Below are 18,934 nucleotides of genomic sequence, written 5' to 3' on the forward strand. Positions count from 1 at the left end.
CATCAACTTACCTGGATCTTCCAAATTTTAGTGAGCTCATCTAAAGATAATTTACTACCCAAGAGTTCAATAATTCCTTTTATACGATCACAATACTGTGCCTGGTCTATGTTACCTAATGGAAGAAACAGCAGAGGGGAATACAGATGAAATAAACACTGTCTCTTCTACATACTATTCTACTAATTCAAAGCAACATTAACTTGCTGTAAAGACTATTTAAAGACTAACACAAAGACCAACACAAATATAATTCTATACCTTTTTTATACAAACATGATTTATAATCATATGTTCATATAATCGTGTTTTACAGATTAATATATGTATATAATTTTTTTTTAAAAAACCCACTTACCCTCTAATGCAATTGATAGAACTGAGTTTTCTACTAGCCAATCCAATAACCTGTCTGTGTCTATGGCATTCTTCACAGATTTGGATAAAGTGCTGTCTTCAATTAATTTGGTTACCTAAAAAGAAAGATTACTGTGACTGAAACTAATACAATTATATATAATCAAAATTTTCACACACACAAGTTGTGACTTTTATACTGCTAAACTGTGGTCAGATGATCAGCTAAAATGTATCACAAGATAGTTATCAGATGTTAGCACTATTATAAAGAGAGCATGGACTCAAGTTCTTACTGCTCTCACTGTGTCAGCAATGTTAACTGACTCAGAGAGAAGCAGACGTCTTGGGTTCGGTCAAGGTACTCCTTCCAAATTTTGAACTTGGGATCCGACAAAATATCTTTAGTGACAAGGACTGACTGGCGTCAAACTGGGGAGCTAGCTATCAAAGGCTGTGATCTTGATGAAACAACTCTTTAGGTGGAGCAAAAACAGGGCCACATGCTCGGGACAGCAGAGATAATATTTAATATTTAATGGAATCCTGGCAATAGCCACATCACAGAGTCTACTGGTTTTGGCGGCCACGAGTTTCTGCCCCTCCAGCGTTTGGCTTTTCAACCTTCTTTGACATAAAGTAGCCCAGGCTCCTAATAAATTATGCTTTTGGCCTAAGATGGCTAAAAATACCTTATTTTATTTAAAGGGAAAAAATTCTAGTTAACGTTTGTTTTTTTTTTTTTAAAACCTGAAGGAAAAGTACCTAGGCTTATACACAATTATACTGGTTCCAAAGAATTCCAGTAATGCTGTGATTTAGGCATTTGGCTGATAAACAAAAGCCAGCAGTTTGAACCCACCAGAAGCTCCCTGGGAGTGAGATGTGAGCGTCAACATCCATAAGGATGTATGGTCTTGGAAGAAACCCTAAGGAATGATTTTCCTCTGTCCTACAGGATGGAGCTGCTATGAGTTGGAACTGACTTGGCAGTGGGTTTGGTTCAGTTTGTACTGCTTCTACTTCTCATTTACCATTATTTAGCTGCTTATATGGATTCACACAAAATCGAGGAGGCTGTAGCTATTTTTTCTATTATTTTGTATAGACCATCACAGATACTGTCATTTTGTTTCTGCCATAACCCCAAGAATATTTCATTTAAGAAAGCATCAATCTCAATTAATCTCAATGAAAATAGAAAGAGCTGTAAGAGGTAAAAAAGCAAACCCCAAACAACATATTCCAAAAGATTTCCGTTATTAGAGACTAGCAAGTTGAACTCCAACCTGCAATCCCCTGCACAAGACTTGATCAACATACATAGTTTTTACTGGAATTTGAAAGTAAATTGCCAAGTTTTTCTTTCTAGTCTTGGGCTGAAACTCTGTTAAAACCTGTTCAGCCTCACAGCAACACATAAGCCTTCACTGATAGATGAATAGGAGATGTTATGTGTGCTGGTAGGAATCAAACCTGAGACTCCTGCATGGAAGGTGAGAATCCTATTATTGAACCACCACCCATTTCTAAAAGATTACTTTCTACAGAATTTCATAAAAACACTAAACATTCCATGTATGAAACCTAAAGATGGTTTATCATTTTCATACCAATAAAAGATAAAACAGTAGACTGTGAAGAAGCTATAGTAAGTAACTGGAAGCTTCCTAACAAACAAAATATCAACTTTCACTTTATATTAATAACCATAACTTTTGGTAGAAAAGAAAGTGTGGGCTTTAAGGCTTTATTGTAGAAACAAATACGAAGCTCACCTCCTTGAGAGAATTCATTTTAGCACTAAAATGTGGTGATTTCAGCATGCGCAAGAGGATGTCTAGTCTCAGGTCATCCACAACGGTGACGAGATCCGGCTGGAAGCGCATGCAAAGTAACTTAATGGCGGACAGGAGCTCAGGGATGCTAACCAATCTCTTTTAATTTAAAGAAAAAAGAAAGAAAAGAATATCTTGATCTCAATTCTTTCAATGCACAAAGGAAATAAGGTACAAAATAAAGCAATTTGAATAATGATGATAATAATAATCATAATCATGGTCTAGTGGTATTTCATATTCTATATGGCAATTAATTTCATTTCTAAGCAAAGTTGGAAGGAGGAGTGGCATCCACTTCCGTAATAGCTTGCCTGTGGAAACCCTATGAACCTGGAGAGAGGATGAAAGGCACCCAAGCATCAAGGACTCTCCTTCATAGGGTCGCTATGAGTCACCTGCGACTCGATAGCACTTAACAACAACAACAACAACCACCAAAGTTAGCATATAGGGTGAGCAGTCAAAGAATGAGGAGGGTCTTGTGAGAAATTCAAAGTTGACAAAACAAAACACATTAAATTTGTATACTGAAGTGCTTGAAACAATTCGGATTAACTTTTAGATTAACTCATGTCTTAATTACATTTCTTTGATTCTAAACAATAAATTGATCTATTGAGGATGTGGTGAAATTGGAATTCTCATATCCTACTGTTGGGACAGTAAAATGATGCAAGCACTGTGCAATACAATATGGCATTTATTTGCAAAGTTGAAAATAGAAATGCCATTTGATCCAGCAACCTTATCCTAGCTATACAGGCTAAAGAAATAAAAGCTGGGGCATGAACCATGTATGTGTACCTGGGATCACTACAGCATCATTTACAGTAACAAAGAGACAGAAAAAGTCTAAATATCCATCAGTGGATGAATGAATGGATAAACAAACTATGGTACCTCCACAACGAATGGTACATAGCATTCATGAAATTTTTCATGAGTATTAAAGAACAATGAACCCCACATAGCATAGATGAATCTGGAGGACATAAAGCTGTGTGAAGCAAGTCAGCCGCAAAACGACAAAGACTGTCATTCCATTATTATAATAAACTAGGTAAATGTTAACATGCAGAAAGAGACACTGTCTGATGGCTAACAAGGATGAAAGGGGAGGGATAAAGGAGGTAAACTCAGTAACTAGGCTACAGACACCTATTTAGATGGGCAACGAGAAAGGCAACACATAACATGAGCACAGCATCACTCAAAAAAGGGAGGACATTGAGACACGCACAAGAGCTACTGATAGTAAAGGTAAACAGTACTGCATACACAGTACTCCTTTTTCAACAATAACAAATATTAGTTTATAACTGGATACATAAACAGATGTTGTTGTTGTTTGTTGTTATGTGCCATCGAGTCGTTTGCGACTCATAGCGACCCTATGTACAACAGCCCTAAACCCTGCTCTGTCCTGTGCCAATCGCACTGTCTCTGACACTCCCATCCCAATTACCCCAGTCACTGAATCAATCCACCTCATAGAGGGTCTTCCGCTCCTGTGCTGTCCCTCCACCCTACCAAGCATGATGTCCCTCTCCAAGGACCTGTCCCTCCTTACAACATGTCCAAAGTATGTCAGACAAAGCCCCAGAATCCTTGTCTCCAAGGAGTGGCCTGGCTTAACCCTCTCCAGGATGAATCTGTTTGTTTTCTTGGCAGTCCATGGTACATTCAATACTCTTCTCCAGCACCACAGCTCAAAGGCTTCAAATCTCCTTCTGTCCTCCCTAGTCACTGTCCAACTCTCTGATGCATAACGAGTGATTGCAAAGACCATGGCCTGTATCAGGCGGACCTTAGTCTCCAGAGAGACACCGTTGCTCTTGAGTACTTTAGAGAGGTCCCTAACAGCAGACTTTCCCATCGCAATACGTTTTCTATTTCCTGGCTGCTGGTGCCAAGAGTGTTGACCATGGAGTTGAGCAAACTGAAGGCGTGAACAATCTCAATCTCTTCGCCATCCATCCTGATGCTGCCAATTGGTCCAGTGGTGAGAATCTTTGTCTTTTTGACATTAAGCCTCAGTACATACTGAAGGCTGCAGTCCTTGACCCTCTGCAGCAAGCGCTTCAGGTCCTCCTCAGTTTCAGCAAGCAGGGTTATATCATCTGCATATCGCAGATTGTTAATAGATCTTCCACCAATCCTGATGCCACAATTCTCCTCATAGAGCCCAGCCTCTCGGATAATCTGCTCTGCATACAGGTTGAAGAGATATGGAGACAGGACACATCCCTGGCGTACACCCTTCCCAATTTTGAACCATGCAATGTTACCCTGCTCTGTTCTGACAACTGCCTCTTGGTCCAAGTATAGGTTTCGCATTAGCACAATTAAATGTTCTGGGATTCCCATTCTTCTCAGAGTCAGCCACAGTTTGTTATGACCCACAAAGTCGAACGCCTTTGCATAATCAATGAAACACAGATAGACATTCTTCTGGTATTCCCTGCTTTCAGCTAAGATCCATCTAACATCAGCTACAATATCCCTAGTACCTAGACCCCTTCTAAACCCAGCCTGGACTTCTGGCAATTCTCTGCTGATGTGCAGTTTCAGTTGTCCTTGGATAATCTTCAGTAGAATCTTGCTTGCGTGTGAAATCAATGATATTGTTCTGTAGTTTCCACACTCTGTTGGGTCACCCTTCTTTGGAATGAGAACAAATACAGATCTCTTCCAGTCAATGGGCCAAGTGGTTGTTCTCCAGATTTCTTGACACAACTTGGTGAGCACATCCAGGGCAGCATCTGTTAGCTGAAATATGTCTATTGGTATGCCATCTATTCCTGGGGCCTTATTTTTTGCTATTTCCTTCAAAGCAGCTTGAACTTCTTCCTTCATCATCATAGGCTCTTGCTCAAATGTTATTTCATTAAATTCTTCTGTATCTGCCAATTCCTTTCGATACAATGACTCAGTATATTCCTTCCATCTTCTTTTAATACTTCCTGGATCATTTAATATTCTGCCTAATGCATCCTTGATTATAGCAACTCTGGGTTTGAATTTGTTCTTCAGTTTCTTGAGCTTAAGAAATGCTGAATGAGTTCGGCCCTTTTGATTTTCCAACTCTAGCTCCTCGCACATTTCATTGTAATATTTTATTATTCCGTGCTGCTTTTTGGAATCTTCTGTTCAGCTCTTTAGTACCTTGAATTCTTCCTTGTCCTTTGGCTTCTCTACATTCCAGTGCAATCTTCAGAGTTTCTTCTGACATCCATTTTGGTCTTTTCTTCCTCTTCTGTCTTTGTAATGACCGTCTGCACTCTTCCTGGATGATACATTTGACATAAGCAGATAGAAAAGAAAAAAAATAAACTACACTCACAAGAGATTTGGCAGATGATATTTTCTACCTTCATTAGTATATGCTTTTATATCCCAAAGCACCAACTGGACGTAGTTGTGTTAGCTTTGTTCATTATAATCAAATTCTCTGAGGGAATGAGATGCTGGTCCTTTGGCCTCAGGGCCACAGTACTGAGAGACACAAAAGTCAACTGGCTTAACATAGTCCACAAAGACAATGGTGCAAATCTTCCTTTAGGAAGTGGCAACTGGGGTCTTAAATTCTTATGATAGCCTTGTAAGGTGCAACTACTTATTGGTCTCTCCTTGTTCAGAAAAAAAATGAGTAAAGACGTTGAAGCAATGAGCAACAAAACCCATTAGACCAATGGACTATTAATGAACCACCACACACATCTCAACCTTCACAACCCTGAGACCAAAAGAACTAGACGATGTCTAGCTACTATTGCTAACTGCATCAAACTAGAAGGTCTTGAACAAAGTGAGCAAAAATCTGGAATAAAATTCATAAATGAATATACATGACCAAGCATGTGGGCCAATAAGAGACCAGTGGGGCCTCTGAGAACATAGCCCATAATCACCCTTTGAGTCCAGAACTAAACTTACTCCTGGGACTCAACTTTAAGTTAAACAACAGAACAACAGAAATGTCTATAGCGTGAACAATCACACCCGAGAGAGGCACTCAATCTTAGGCTACTCAATCATGAAACAAAGGAATAAAGCTCAGAAGGCAAGAAGAGATAGGGTAGACAAATGGACAGGAGCAATCACAGGCGGAAAGAGAAAAGAGTATGGTTACAATGTGAGGTTTGTAATTAATGTTGTAAAATAAACTGTGCACAAATCGTTGGATGAAAAATCAATTGCTCTGTAAACTTCCACTCAAGTTACAATAAAAAGTTTTTAAAAAGGTTCTTCAGTTCAATATTTATTCTAATAATATAAAAATTAACATGCTAATAACATTTTTATAAAGAATCCTATATTCATGCTTATTAACTGAGAAAACACAAAGACTAGTGCTTCAGGAAAAGTATTTTTACATTAGAAAAGATGTTAAACATTTAACAATTTAACATGAAATATACCACAAAGTAACTAGAATCCAGTAAGAATAGTACCTGAACGTGACTCATGTCTGTTTCCACAGACTTACTGGTCTGGTTGGAGTCAATACTTACCTTGTCTTTGAGGTCCTTCTCCTCTACACTTCGTACATCTTCGATGGTATTGAGAATGACTGGGTCTAGCATGGGCTACAGAAAAGAAATGCTACAGTTAATAAGGGCTCCTAAACATGTCAAGCAATAAAATCACCTTGCCCCTTCAAGTTTTAGCTATAAAACTAAAGGTTATAGGTTATCTCTGAATGTTTGTTAAGTTGTAGAATACCAGATGTTTTGAAAGAAGAACTATGTAAACCGTTACTACTGTTTCACTTACAAATCCTGTTAGTAACCTTGATATGTTAAAGAAAAATAATACTTAGAATTAATAAAACCTTCTTCTCCTCCTTGTTAAAATGGAGCTAACAAATATGACACAGGAAAGTAAAAATAGGGCATACAAAAACATTTTTTTCTAGATAATCTTATGCTTTCAAAACCATTTATGGCTATTTAAAAAATATCTGTAAAAACTGTTAAGTTTCACAGATTTATTTAATAGCAAAGATAACAAATGACAGTATTTCAATTTAACATTTTATTTAATAAAACTTAATTCAGGTGGAAACAGAGTAAGAAAATATAATGAGCCTTTAACATCAGAACACTGAACCTTCACAGCTTTGACTATTCCATGACTAGGTGACTGACATTTTGCAGAGGCAGGAAATCACATGAAATGTGCTGTAAAGCTGTGATACAGAAGTGAGTGCCTGAGCCAGTGAGTCTGGCCAGTTGCTACACATTAATGTAACTTAACACATAATAGCCAAAGCACAACTGGAGGGGGGTGGGGGAGAAAACATATACCAAAACCATTGCCATTCAGTTAACTGTGACTCAAGGCAAGCTCATAAGCTGCTCTGTAGGACATTCTTAGCTCTACTCTTTATGGAAGCAGACTGCCAGGTCTTTCTCCCATGGTACAGCTCATTTAGTAAATAAGCATAAATTACTTATGTCTATCTCATAGAAGGAATTCATGCTTGGGAGGGTGGAGGGCAGGCACAGGAGGGGAAGGCCCTCTAGGGGGTGGACTGATTCGGTGACTGAGGTAATCGGGATGGATGTGTCAGAGACAGTGAGATTGGCACAGGACAGAGCAGAATTTAGGGCTGTTGTACACAGGGTCGCTATGAGTTGCAAGCGATTAGATGGCACGTAACAACAATAACAACATGGAGCAGATAATAATATATACTCATTTTAAAGAAAAAATCCTATCATGTAAATTATATGATAATTGATAATTTTAAAAGGTTAGTAAACTCTTAAATGTCTTCTATACTTTAAATTATTCATCATTTTCTGATCCACTGGTTAACACTTTTATTTTAAGGACAGTAATACTTATCTATAAGTTATATAAAATTAGAAATTCACTCTGGACTAGCCATAATACCGAACCAGGTAAAAGAAGGGAAGAAAAAAAAAGATGCTATTTATTGCTTTGTGAAGTTAATGTAAGGGGCCGAATCTCACCTGCACCACTGAGGAGTTAAGGTACTCTGCACACACTCCCAGCGGCTGTACCAACGCTGAGACTGCCTGGAAAAAGACACAAGGATGTAAGAAACAGGATGGGTTTTTTCTTCCTTGCAACATTAAACACATCTATTTCTATGTATCAGAGAAAAATTCAAACAGTGATTTGATCAAGTCATACTCCTGGGCAGGAAGAAATCAATTCTTTTAAATTATTAGAGAGAATTATATCATTTAAATCAGATTATGCCAATAGAACTTTTTTTGAGACAAAGATGAATGATAATGAAGTTCACACAACAGAAAAAAATAAGTATTTTTTTTTCAAAGGAAAGATTATTTGGGATAGAGCTAGGAAGCTAAGTGTCTGCTGGTGAAGTGGGAGCCTCCTGACACTTGTTGAAGGACTTAGATCTTCAGGAGACAAAGCCAAGAGCCAAGAGCTTTTAGATGAGTGCTTGCTCACAGAGTAGGGTGGCCTAGTAGTAAGAAACTGTGCTGAAATTCCAAGGCACACGGTTCAATTCCATCAGTTGCACCACAGGATAGGATATGGATGGGCAATGTCCTCCTGTGCAATTAAATTGCCTCTGAAAACTTGCTCGAGTTCAGCTATGGGTCGGTTCTGACTCAATGGTACACAAGAAACAACATAAGATTGGTAGAAATAAAACAGTTTGCTAACACCTGCCTGAGGAAAACAGAGACAAACACTGAGGGACAGAGGGAGGTCTATCTTTTGGCATGGCTGCAAAGATGCTAAGATGTCATCTTAACTGAAGAACAATATTCTGAGTGTTTCCAAACAGGAATTGCAACCCGTTGGTGGGCCTGATTCAGGTCACAGTCTTTTCAATCACTAGCTATGTTTCTGAGAGCTGAACAATGAATAGGAATGAAATAATTGCGATTTAGATCCTCCCAGAAGAGCCGTGGATGAGCATTAACATTACTGGTAAGTATATTCATTTTCTCCTGGACACAGAGCCTACTATATTGGTCCTAAAAGCCTTCTGAGGTCCCAACTCTTCTCACTATCTCTTAGTTGTTGGAATGGACGGAAAACCTCATAAGCCAGTTCCTTACTTCACCTCTGCCTTGCTTGTGAACTTCCGAGTTGTAAAACAGCCCAGTGGTAGATGGAATTTGCTCCAGGACTTAAGAAGCATAAATGACATAGCTGAGCCTCTACATCTTCTGGTTCCTAACCTCTACACTATAATAGACAAAGTGCTAGTCTATAGGCCTTTTATTGTAAGAACCACCTTCCCTCTGTAACTTGATTTGTGCCACTACTAGAACCTCTACTCGGAATATTATTGCTTGTTAATTTTTGACTCATGTACTTTTAACTTGCTAGTTAAATTTGTGTCTTCTAGGTTGCAATACCTCCATGATACATCTTCAAGGATATGAACATGTACGGCTAAGCACAACTGATAACAGTGCATCTAAATTCCAAAATCAATCTCCATAATAGTCTATGTGTTTCCTACTGCCAAAGGGGCCCTTTAGAGTAGTGAGAGAAGATCTTCACCCTGAAACCCACAGCATCCCTTTTCAGCAGGAAGTAGCTAAGAGAATACGCCATCCCCTTTTCCTTATGACTCAGGGTGAAGTCTCTCTCAGGGAGGAGTGACAGGGAATGGCAAAGGACACACTGACAAAGGAGATTAATCAGAACTGGCTTTGACAAGCACTGTGGCAACTGGACAATTAAAAGTGACATGGGGGGGGAAGAAGAACAAACTGGAGAGGAGGGTAGAGAAAACAGTGCAACAATGAATGAATGAGAACCCAAAATCTCTGTAAATGTTCATTAAAACTAGTAAAATTTAATAATAATAATAATTTAAAAAAAAGAAATAATTGATGCCTTTGAGCTGTGGTGTTGGAGAAGAGTACTGATTATTCCATGGACTACAAATAAATATGTTTTGGAGAAGGTATAGCCAGAGTGCTCTTGGAGGAAAGGATGGTGAAGCTTTGTCTCACATACATGGAGCATCTTGCGTGGAGAGGTTATTCCTTGGACAAGGACATCATACTTGGAAAGGTGGAGGGAAAATGAAGGAGCGAGAGATCTCAAACAACATATACTGACATAGTAACTGCAGCAATATGCTGTGGTGTGTCAGAGAGTGTGAGGGTGGGACAGGATAGGAAAGGGTTGAGATCTGCTCTTCACAGAGTCACTATGAGTCATACTTGACTTGATGGCACTTAACAGTAATAACATCCCAAGTAAATCACATACATCTGAGTATTTTTTTTTTTTTGAGCTCTGGATGGCCACTGCAATGAATTATCAAACCCAGCCAAGAAATAGTAATGTTCTGGGAAAGACAGGGGGTGTGAAGATTACTAAAAGAAAGGTTTAGTCTGTAACATTTGTGATTTTACAGGAATCGGTTGGAAATTAAATGGCAATTAAGTTTACAGGAATTAATTGAGTAGTTTAACTTTTAAAAATTTTAAAAGAAAAAATTTTTTCTGAGATATACACAGTAACCTCTATATACAAGGGTTTTTTTAAATTTTTTTTTTTACAAGGGTTTTTTTTTGATGCAAGATATATATGTTGTTACACAATTCTTGAGAAACAAAAATGCTGAAACTATAGGGAATGTGTGGCTAATGGCCTCCACAAAACCCTGCCTCCTCTCATCATATCAGAAGAACTGGATGGTGTCTGGCTATTATTACTGAACACTCTGCACTCAAATACTCTACCACTGAACTATGCCCACTTGTCATTACTGAACACTTGCATCAAAATAGAAGGATCTTGATTGAAATGAAAGGATTTCAAATTCTCACAGACTCAAGATTTTCTGCATCCATGGAAGGTGATGAACCTCTGGAACTGTTGCCCTGACATAATCTATAAACCTTGGACCAAAAATACTCCCTGAAGTCCTCTTAAAACTAGTAAAAGAAAGGCTATCTTGAGTATTATACTTGTTAATTTGTATGGGATCAAGATGACAACAACTTGAAAAATTAGTAAGAAACTTTAGAAGGCAGTTAATTTATATTCATGGGGAGGAACAACTCAAGAAAAAGAGGATAAAAATGGCTGCAAAAGTCAAAAGATGTAATTAATGTCACTAAATTACACATGTATAAACTGTGTCTGGTATATGTTTGAACTGGTCTGTGGTTTTCCTGCGTATATTCTCAACAGCAAAGTAAGTAGAATTTAAAGAAGCAAGCTGGAAAACAACAACAAACAGCCCTGTACCTGAACAGGCACTTGTTTTCCTTTAAAATCGTGGCTTCCAGGTTAACATCTAACAAACTTGATCCATTCAATGGTGTATAAAATAGCAGCTCCACAATCCGTTTTTTTCCAGGAAAAGTAGAAAAGGCTCCCTCACTGGCATACAAGTCTGCCAATATAAAAGTCTACGATCTGGAAACGTCTCACCTTTAAGGATAGAAAATGGGTGGCTAGAAAGTGTCATTCTATTCCTGTGGCTTCAATCTCTGTCCTTGACCACTGTTACTTCACTCATCCAGAGGGACTAAAGGAATTGATCATAGTTCCACAGAAATAAGTGCTATTTTAAGTACAAAATGCATGACTTTTGTATATTCTTTCACCACACTGTCTTGTGATCAAACAGCTAACAAGCATCTTAAACGTGCTGAATTGATAACAAACAGTATCTGAGTAAGTAATGAATTAGAGAATAAAGTGTTTCAGTTACAACAGGTTAGCAGTTTGTGAAAACTGAATGATTTAAAGTTATTCCCTTTATTACAAAGTATATTTTTTTGAGAAAATGAAGTTAGTACGAAAATGTAATAGCAACAGCTATAGATAATTCTAAGCTCCTACCTTACATCCTTTGTTATCTGTGTGTCTGTAATGTCAAAACATTTACTAATGCACTTCACCAAAATGAGATATTTTTGTGCCTGACATTATGAAATGAATGCTGAGTTATATAACCATTTAACTGAGTGGAAAAAAATTGTAACGTACATACACACCATATATATCAACTATCATTAGGAAATAAGATAATTTCAAGTAATCACAAATTAGGGGACAAATACCAGCAGAGTAGAATCATAAAGAAACCCAAGTACAGTAAAATGTGATGATTAATCTGCCTTCAAGTGGATTCTAAGTCATGTAAACCTCCATGAAGTTTCTGAGACTATAAATCTTAACAGAGGCTGACAGCTTCATCTTTTTGCCCTTGAATCAGCTGATGGGTGCAAATAGTCAAGCTTCTGTTTAGCAGATCACCGAGTAAACCTCTACACCACCAGGGTTCCTCTTGATTATGAGTGGCAGTTGTTTTGGGCTGTTTGGTGTGTTTTTTTTCTTTCTTTTTGGCAGTATAGGTTTATTTCTAGAGCCACAAGTCTATCCTTGTAAAGATGAACTTATAATTTAAATTCATGTGAGGTACCCAGATTGTGTCACTTAGGTTGGAAACTAACACAAGTGAACTTGTAGCTGCTGTGTATAACAGCAGATTGGGGGGAATAAGATTAATTTACCCCCCTATTGTGTTAGTTTTAGCTGTTTTCTACACTGAAGTACTTTCTGGAGAATTCTGTTTCCTGCTTGCTTTAGCAGTTTAGCAGTTAACAGTAAAAAATTAACTTCCCTCTGAAGCTCTGAATAATAACATTATGTAATGTGGAGTCGGAATCAATTCATAACTGACACTCCAGCAGGATTTCAGAGGCAGCAAATTGTAGAAGAGATTACCCATCTTCGTGGATTTGACCTGCATGCCTTCAGGTTGGTGGTACAGCTCCTTACCAAGATCAATAGAGCTCCCTTTGTGGTAATAATAGCAATATTAGTCTTAATCTGTCTTTCTTTAAAGTAAAACAATGAAAAACTCCTTGTGACACTTTGGAGCAAACTGTCCTTAAGATGACAGTAAGAACTGGTCATCATGAGCAGAACTTAACCATCACCCAGACTATCTGGGGCCAGATTACACAGATTTCCCAGGTAAACAAGCTGAAACCCATGTCCCTGCCCTATAAAATCTCCAGCATCTAGGCCAGGGAGGTAGACTTGGGAAAGTACATCCTGTCTCCTACACAGCAAAATGTAATAAAATCCTTGCTATATACTCTATGTAGATCTGTGAGACTGGCTTTCAGCAGCAGGCAGCAAATCCACAATTTATGGAACAAACTTTGACATCAGGCATATACAGTGGTTTAACTTACCCCAAGTTCTATATCTTCTGAATGAAGCTTGGCTTGTATTGCTGCAAATCCACCTAGTTCTCCAAACTGAGAAGGGAAAAGGCAAAATTAATTTGTCACACACCAATAAGTTAAGCCAGCCACTTAAGAGTAATATTTCACATGATGGCTATATTCTATAGCATTTGGTCTCAATAGAATCATCAAGAAGATAACTGTCCTATGGTATACTGCAGGAGATATGCTAAGTCCTAAAGTTGATATGTATCTTTACAAAAAGTGCATTCAAGACAGAGAGACAAACTAGAAAACTTATCCTTTAGAAAAAGATTGATTATTCTGTAGCTGCCATTTCATCAAAATGCTAAGCTCTGGCACATCTCATTACTGTTGTTATTAGATTAATTCCAAGTCATGACGACCCCTGTGTGTAGAACAGAACTGTTCCACAGGGTTTTCAAAGCTGTACCATTCTGGAAGCAAGATCACCAGGCCTGCTTTCCAAGGTGTCTTTGAGTGGGGTTTGAACTCTTAATCTTTGGTTAGTAGTGAAGTGCTTAATTATTTTCACCAGTCAAGAACTACATGATAATGGAAACAAATTTACACTTACTATATTATTATAAGTTGGATATGAAACAAAATTAAAAATCACAGAAGACCAGGCTTATTGGTCTCACAGAGTCTAGTGGAAGCCCGAGACTTTGGCTTTTAATCATCCTCGTGACTCAACGTGTACTCGAACAACAGATATGCCTATATGGTGATCAACAGCACCAAGAAGAATGCACTCAGCCAACCACAGAAGATGAAAAGGGCAGCATTTGACTAGGGCTAAAGCTCAGTAGGCAAGAAGGCTGACAAAGGACTAAATGGAAGTAGGAAACACAGTGTTGAAACATGGGGATTGTAACCAAGGTGATAAAATGTAATGTGTATGAGCTGATGAATGGAAAATCAATCACAATAAAAAGTTACAGTAAATAAAAGCTATGTACCTTATTTACCAAATCTACAACCCATCCATGAGGCTCCTAGAAGAAAAGAAAGCAGACAATGAATTAGCAATATAAAAACTTTGTTGTTTTTGTATAATGTCAAACTAGAACCGCATCATAACTGACCCTCTGACAGGTATTCAGAGGCAATTAATCACATGGAAATAGAATGCGCATCTTTCTCCTGCAGAGGACCTGGGAGATTTGAACCAGGTGCTTCTGGGACTGCAGTGCAGCTTCTTAGCCTAGGCCACCAAAGCTTTACATTAACTTTTATCTTAAATAAATAAAAATCAGAGAAAAGATACTAAATTTTTATAAAATAGTTTTAAAAAGTTAATCCAAGCATTTCTTACCATAAGTCTCTGACATTACTATTTTAGGAGCCTATGAGTGCATTTTGGTAGAACTGGCACCACAAGGTGTCTTAACGCATTTTTGGATAACAGAGATCAGCTGTTTAAGCTCTCCAAGGAAAAAGACAACTTGAATCACATTCTCTGACAAAGTTATGGTTCAGAAACCAGTAATTATTAACCTAATGAATAGAAAATTAAGAATAAGACGTTAATGTTTTAGCCCAGTTATACAATTAAGGCTCTTGGGCAAGCCCTTCTTTTCTTGTTCTTGTCTTTTCTGAGAATTTCTTATTCAAAGGTCTGGATACTATTTTAGCACCTAAAGAACAGAAGATTCTGAAGACAGAAGTTCATACTCTAACATGGTCAACAAAAACAAGTAAATCGGCCAATACAGAATATAGTTCCAAAAATCCTAAATCCTAGAGTAAGACTAATAACAAAAGTCCTCTTGAATAGAGAATAAAAGACACATTCCACAGTTGATGAGAGCATGGAAGACTTTTCTGAGGGGTCATCTATTGCCACCCTATTGTTTAAATGAAGAGATAATTATTCAGAAAGCAGCCCATATAAAACAAATGGAATAGCAAAAGGCCCCTCAAAGAGTATAGTCAATAGTGTGCCATATTTGGGAAAACTGAGAAAACCTTTGCAGCTGAACATGGTGTGCCAATGGGCAGGTTTGATGAAGTTACAGGGCAAGGCACAGTCCAGATCATAAAGGAATTTAAGGAAGTCTTCTAATAAGAGTGTAATACATGTCATATTTTTTTTTTAATTTTGCTTTTTTTTTAAAATTTTTTTAAATTTTATTATTTTTGTGTGAGTGTACTGTCAAATCAGATCTGACTGGTACATGTCATATTTTAAAAACACTCCTGCAATTATGTGGAAAATGGAATGACAAAGAGAAGTCAGTTAAAAACCTAAAGCAGTAATTAGTGAAGACCTGATGGGTGTTTGAGGTAAGATGATGTTAGAAAAGACAGAAGCAGAATGAAGGCTTTATATCTTCATGATCTCTAGTTGAGACTGAATCTAGGGGGCGTGCTTAGGTTCTGAATATTCCAAAATTTATGCTGACTCTATGGTCTGAAAAGCCTCAAGCTAACATGGTCTATTCTAACATGGTCTATATCCAAGTGTTCCGAAGTACCTGGAAGAAGTAAAAGTAATTCCTTTCTGGAAGAGAGAACTTTCTATTCAAGCTTAAAAATTCCTCTATATGAAATTCCAAGAAATGTAAGCTCACAGAAAACCAAAGTCTATTTCCATATACACATGCACATATGTACACTACAAAACAAATAATTATTAAGCAAAAGCCAACTGAATCAGACCTGCAAATATCAGACACATTAAGTGTAAAATAAGTGGGACTGAAAAGTTGTGTTAAGAACATAAGGCAATAAAAAAATAAGCAGAGTTTAAAGAGTTAAGAGTTTACATAGGTGAGAAACACAGTAATGGAGATTAGGGATTTAATGGAAAAGTTTAACAGACTAGATATAAAAAAAGAAAGATTAGTCAAACAGATTATGGACTGGAAAAAAACTTTCCACTAATGCAGTACCAGGAAACAAAGAAACAAAAATTATGAAAAGAAGTTAATGGATGTGGAGAGCAAAATAAGATCTTAACATATACCTAATCAAAGCTGAAGAAGAGAGATAATATTTGAAGAGATTATGGTTGAGAATTTTTCAGAGCTGATACAAGACATTATTAATCCTTGGACTCAAAAAAGCCCAGTGAATTTGAAGCATGGTAAATTTAAACCACGCATACTCTTTGGTTAACTCACAGAAGAGTCAAACTGTTAAACATCAAAGGAAACAAGAGGCAATCTCAGAAAGTAACCAAGGGAAAAGATAAACCTACAAAGGAAGAGCAGACTAAAAATGACTTCCTGACAGCAAAAGCACAGGAGAGTATAGAACTCTATCACTATTATTTTTTGCCAGAAAGTAGATGTCAATTTCATAAAACTTAACTCATTGCAATCACTTCTGAACTTGTGATTCACAGCTGACCCTCCAGATTTTTAAGGGGCTGTAAGTCACACGAGAAGAGACAGAACTCCCTCAGAACAGCTGGTGGTTTCAAACCACCTGCCTTTGAGTTGGACATGCAACTCTTTACCCACAAGGTCACCTGAGTTCCTCTGGTGGCAATCCAGAACTTAGAAGATACTCTTCAAGAAATGGGAAATAACATGAAATTCAGGCTATTGAAAATAAAGAATTACTATCAAAGGAATCAACTGTACTAAGAGACACGTTACAGGATGCACTTTAGGAAGAACAACAATCCCAATGGTAAGTCAGAGGTGAAGAATAAAATGGTACATAAAGAAATCAGTGTACTGAATATGGCCACATCAAAACCTGATGAATTGCATTTTATGGGGCAAAAAAGATAGGGGAGGAGTAAGATGATGCACAACGATAACGAGGTAATAAATCAGGAATAGGTTGATCACACAAAACATTCTAAGGTATTAAAAATATTTTGATGTACTGCTCAGGAGGATACAGGTATTAAAGATAAATAGATAGTCTTCAAGTTACAATTTTTAGGACAAGTATACAAAGAATGACTGGGAGGGGGCCAGGGGAGGAAGTAAAGTCTAGTGAAAGGAAAGGAGACGACCCCATAAATGTGCTAAGAGGGCAGTGGTAGCAAAGGCAGAATTTCTTAAGATGTGCAATACTAGCACATGCTAGTGAGAATGACCTAAGAAACTGGGAAAGATTGAGGATATCAAAGAGAAAACAGAACAGCTATAGAGTGAAAGGGCTGAGAAGGCAGGAGAGGGGGAGATATAGGGTCTTTGTAGGAGAAGAGAAGTCTTTCTTTGTGATGATGACAGAAAATAAAGACTGACTCTTTGCTTCTCTGTTGTTGAAGTAAACTGAGGAGGAGAAAATGAACTTCGTTCAGTGTTCTGACATACAGTTGTCATTTAATTCTCACAATAAATCTGCAAGGAAGACTGTCATACTCGAGGAGACAATGTGATATCTGGTTAAAGAATGCTCACCCCAGAGCTGAAATTCACAGTTCTTTCAGCAGCCAGACATGGTCTTGGTCATTTTCTTGGGAAAGTGATTTAACCTCTTTGAGCCTCATTTTCTCATTCTGATGTATTGCTCAATGAGGCTAAAAACAGTACCTAAAGTAACAGAGCTGACGTGGGGATTAAATCTTAACAAATTCAGTGGCTTTTGACTCAGCTCTTACTTCCTCTATAAAATGTCTGATGCTCCAAGATCCTCTTCTCTGAATTCAAAGCATCATACATCATATTATAATAACTGATACTACTAAATGGTATACAGTAGTTCTTGGATTTCTTGGAAAAAAAAAAAGATTTCCCCACTATACTATAAGCTAGGGAGCTCTGTGGAGGCCTAGTGGCAAGAAGCTGTGCTACAATACCAAAGGCATGCGGTTTGAGACCACCCTCTGCTCCACGGGAGAAGGAAGCGCAGTCTCCTCTCCTGTGATTAAGTGTCTCTGAAAACCTGCCAGAGGGTCAGCTATGGGTCGGTTCTGACTTTACGGTACACAACAATAATACTATAAGCTAGGGAGCTCTGGTGGCTTAATGGTAAAGAGTTGTGCAGCTAACCTAAAGGCAAGGAGTTTGAATCCACCAGCTGCTTCATGGGAGAAAGATGGGCAATCTCCTCCCTTGTGATATACTGCCTCTGAAGACCCACGGGAGGGTCAGCTGTGAGTCAACAACATACCATAAGGTAGGAACCAAGGACTGTTATTACTCTTATTATTAAGAGTATACAGGAGCTCTGGGTACCTAATCCATAGGGAGTTGTAGTGCTAAGCCAAGGGTGGCAGGTTCAAATCCAAAAGCTCCACAGGAGAAAGATGGACAATCTCTTCCTGTACTGTTTATAGCCTCTGAAAACCTGCTTGAGAGTCAGTTACGAGTTGATTCTAACTTGACAGCAATGCAATTATATAGTTATTAAGGGAAAAGACTACTGTATTTGTATATATTTTCAAAGTCCAGATAATGCCAGACACAAATAGTAAATGTTCAATACATGACTGAACTAAACCTATCCCACCCAAGGAATGGACAAGTTATTTACTGAATTGTCTTCTTTCAGCCTTTTCTCAAAAACCAATCAGCATTTGAAAAAATTATGCACTCTTTATGGGTGTAAAATTCTTGGCAC

At 37.9% G+C, this 18,934-nt stretch overlaps 1 protein-coding gene across 1 annotated transcript in view; it reads right to left on the reverse strand.

The window, feature by feature from the left end:
• Positions 1-18,934, reverse strand: part of USP24 (ubiquitin specific peptidase 24) — a 181,128-nt gene that overhangs the window by 104,021 nt on the left and 58,173 nt on the right. Inside the window, exons 6-12 of the mRNA XM_006879725.1 lie at positions 14,368-14,403; positions 13,391-13,456; positions 8,180-8,245; positions 6,713-6,787; positions 2,136-2,294; positions 359-473; positions 12-115 (exon numbers count right to left, since the gene is read on the reverse strand). Of these exons, the coding sequence (XP_006879787.1) occupies positions 12-115; positions 359-473; positions 2,136-2,294; positions 6,713-6,787; positions 8,180-8,245; positions 13,391-13,456; positions 14,368-14,403 (621 nt within the window). The remainder of the gene's footprint in view (positions 1-11; positions 116-358; positions 474-2,135; positions 2,295-6,712; positions 6,788-8,179; positions 8,246-13,390; positions 13,457-14,367; positions 14,404-18,934) is intronic.

This window comes from Elephantulus edwardii, unplaced genomic scaffold (genome assembly GCF_000299155.1).
Source record: "Elephantulus edwardii isolate Elephantulus edwardi_28Jun2011 unplaced genomic scaffold, EleEdw1.0 scaffold00005, whole genome shotgun sequence".
In the NCBI taxonomy this organism is placed as follows: Eukaryota; Metazoa; Chordata; class Mammalia; order Macroscelidea; family Macroscelididae; genus Elephantulus; species Elephantulus edwardii.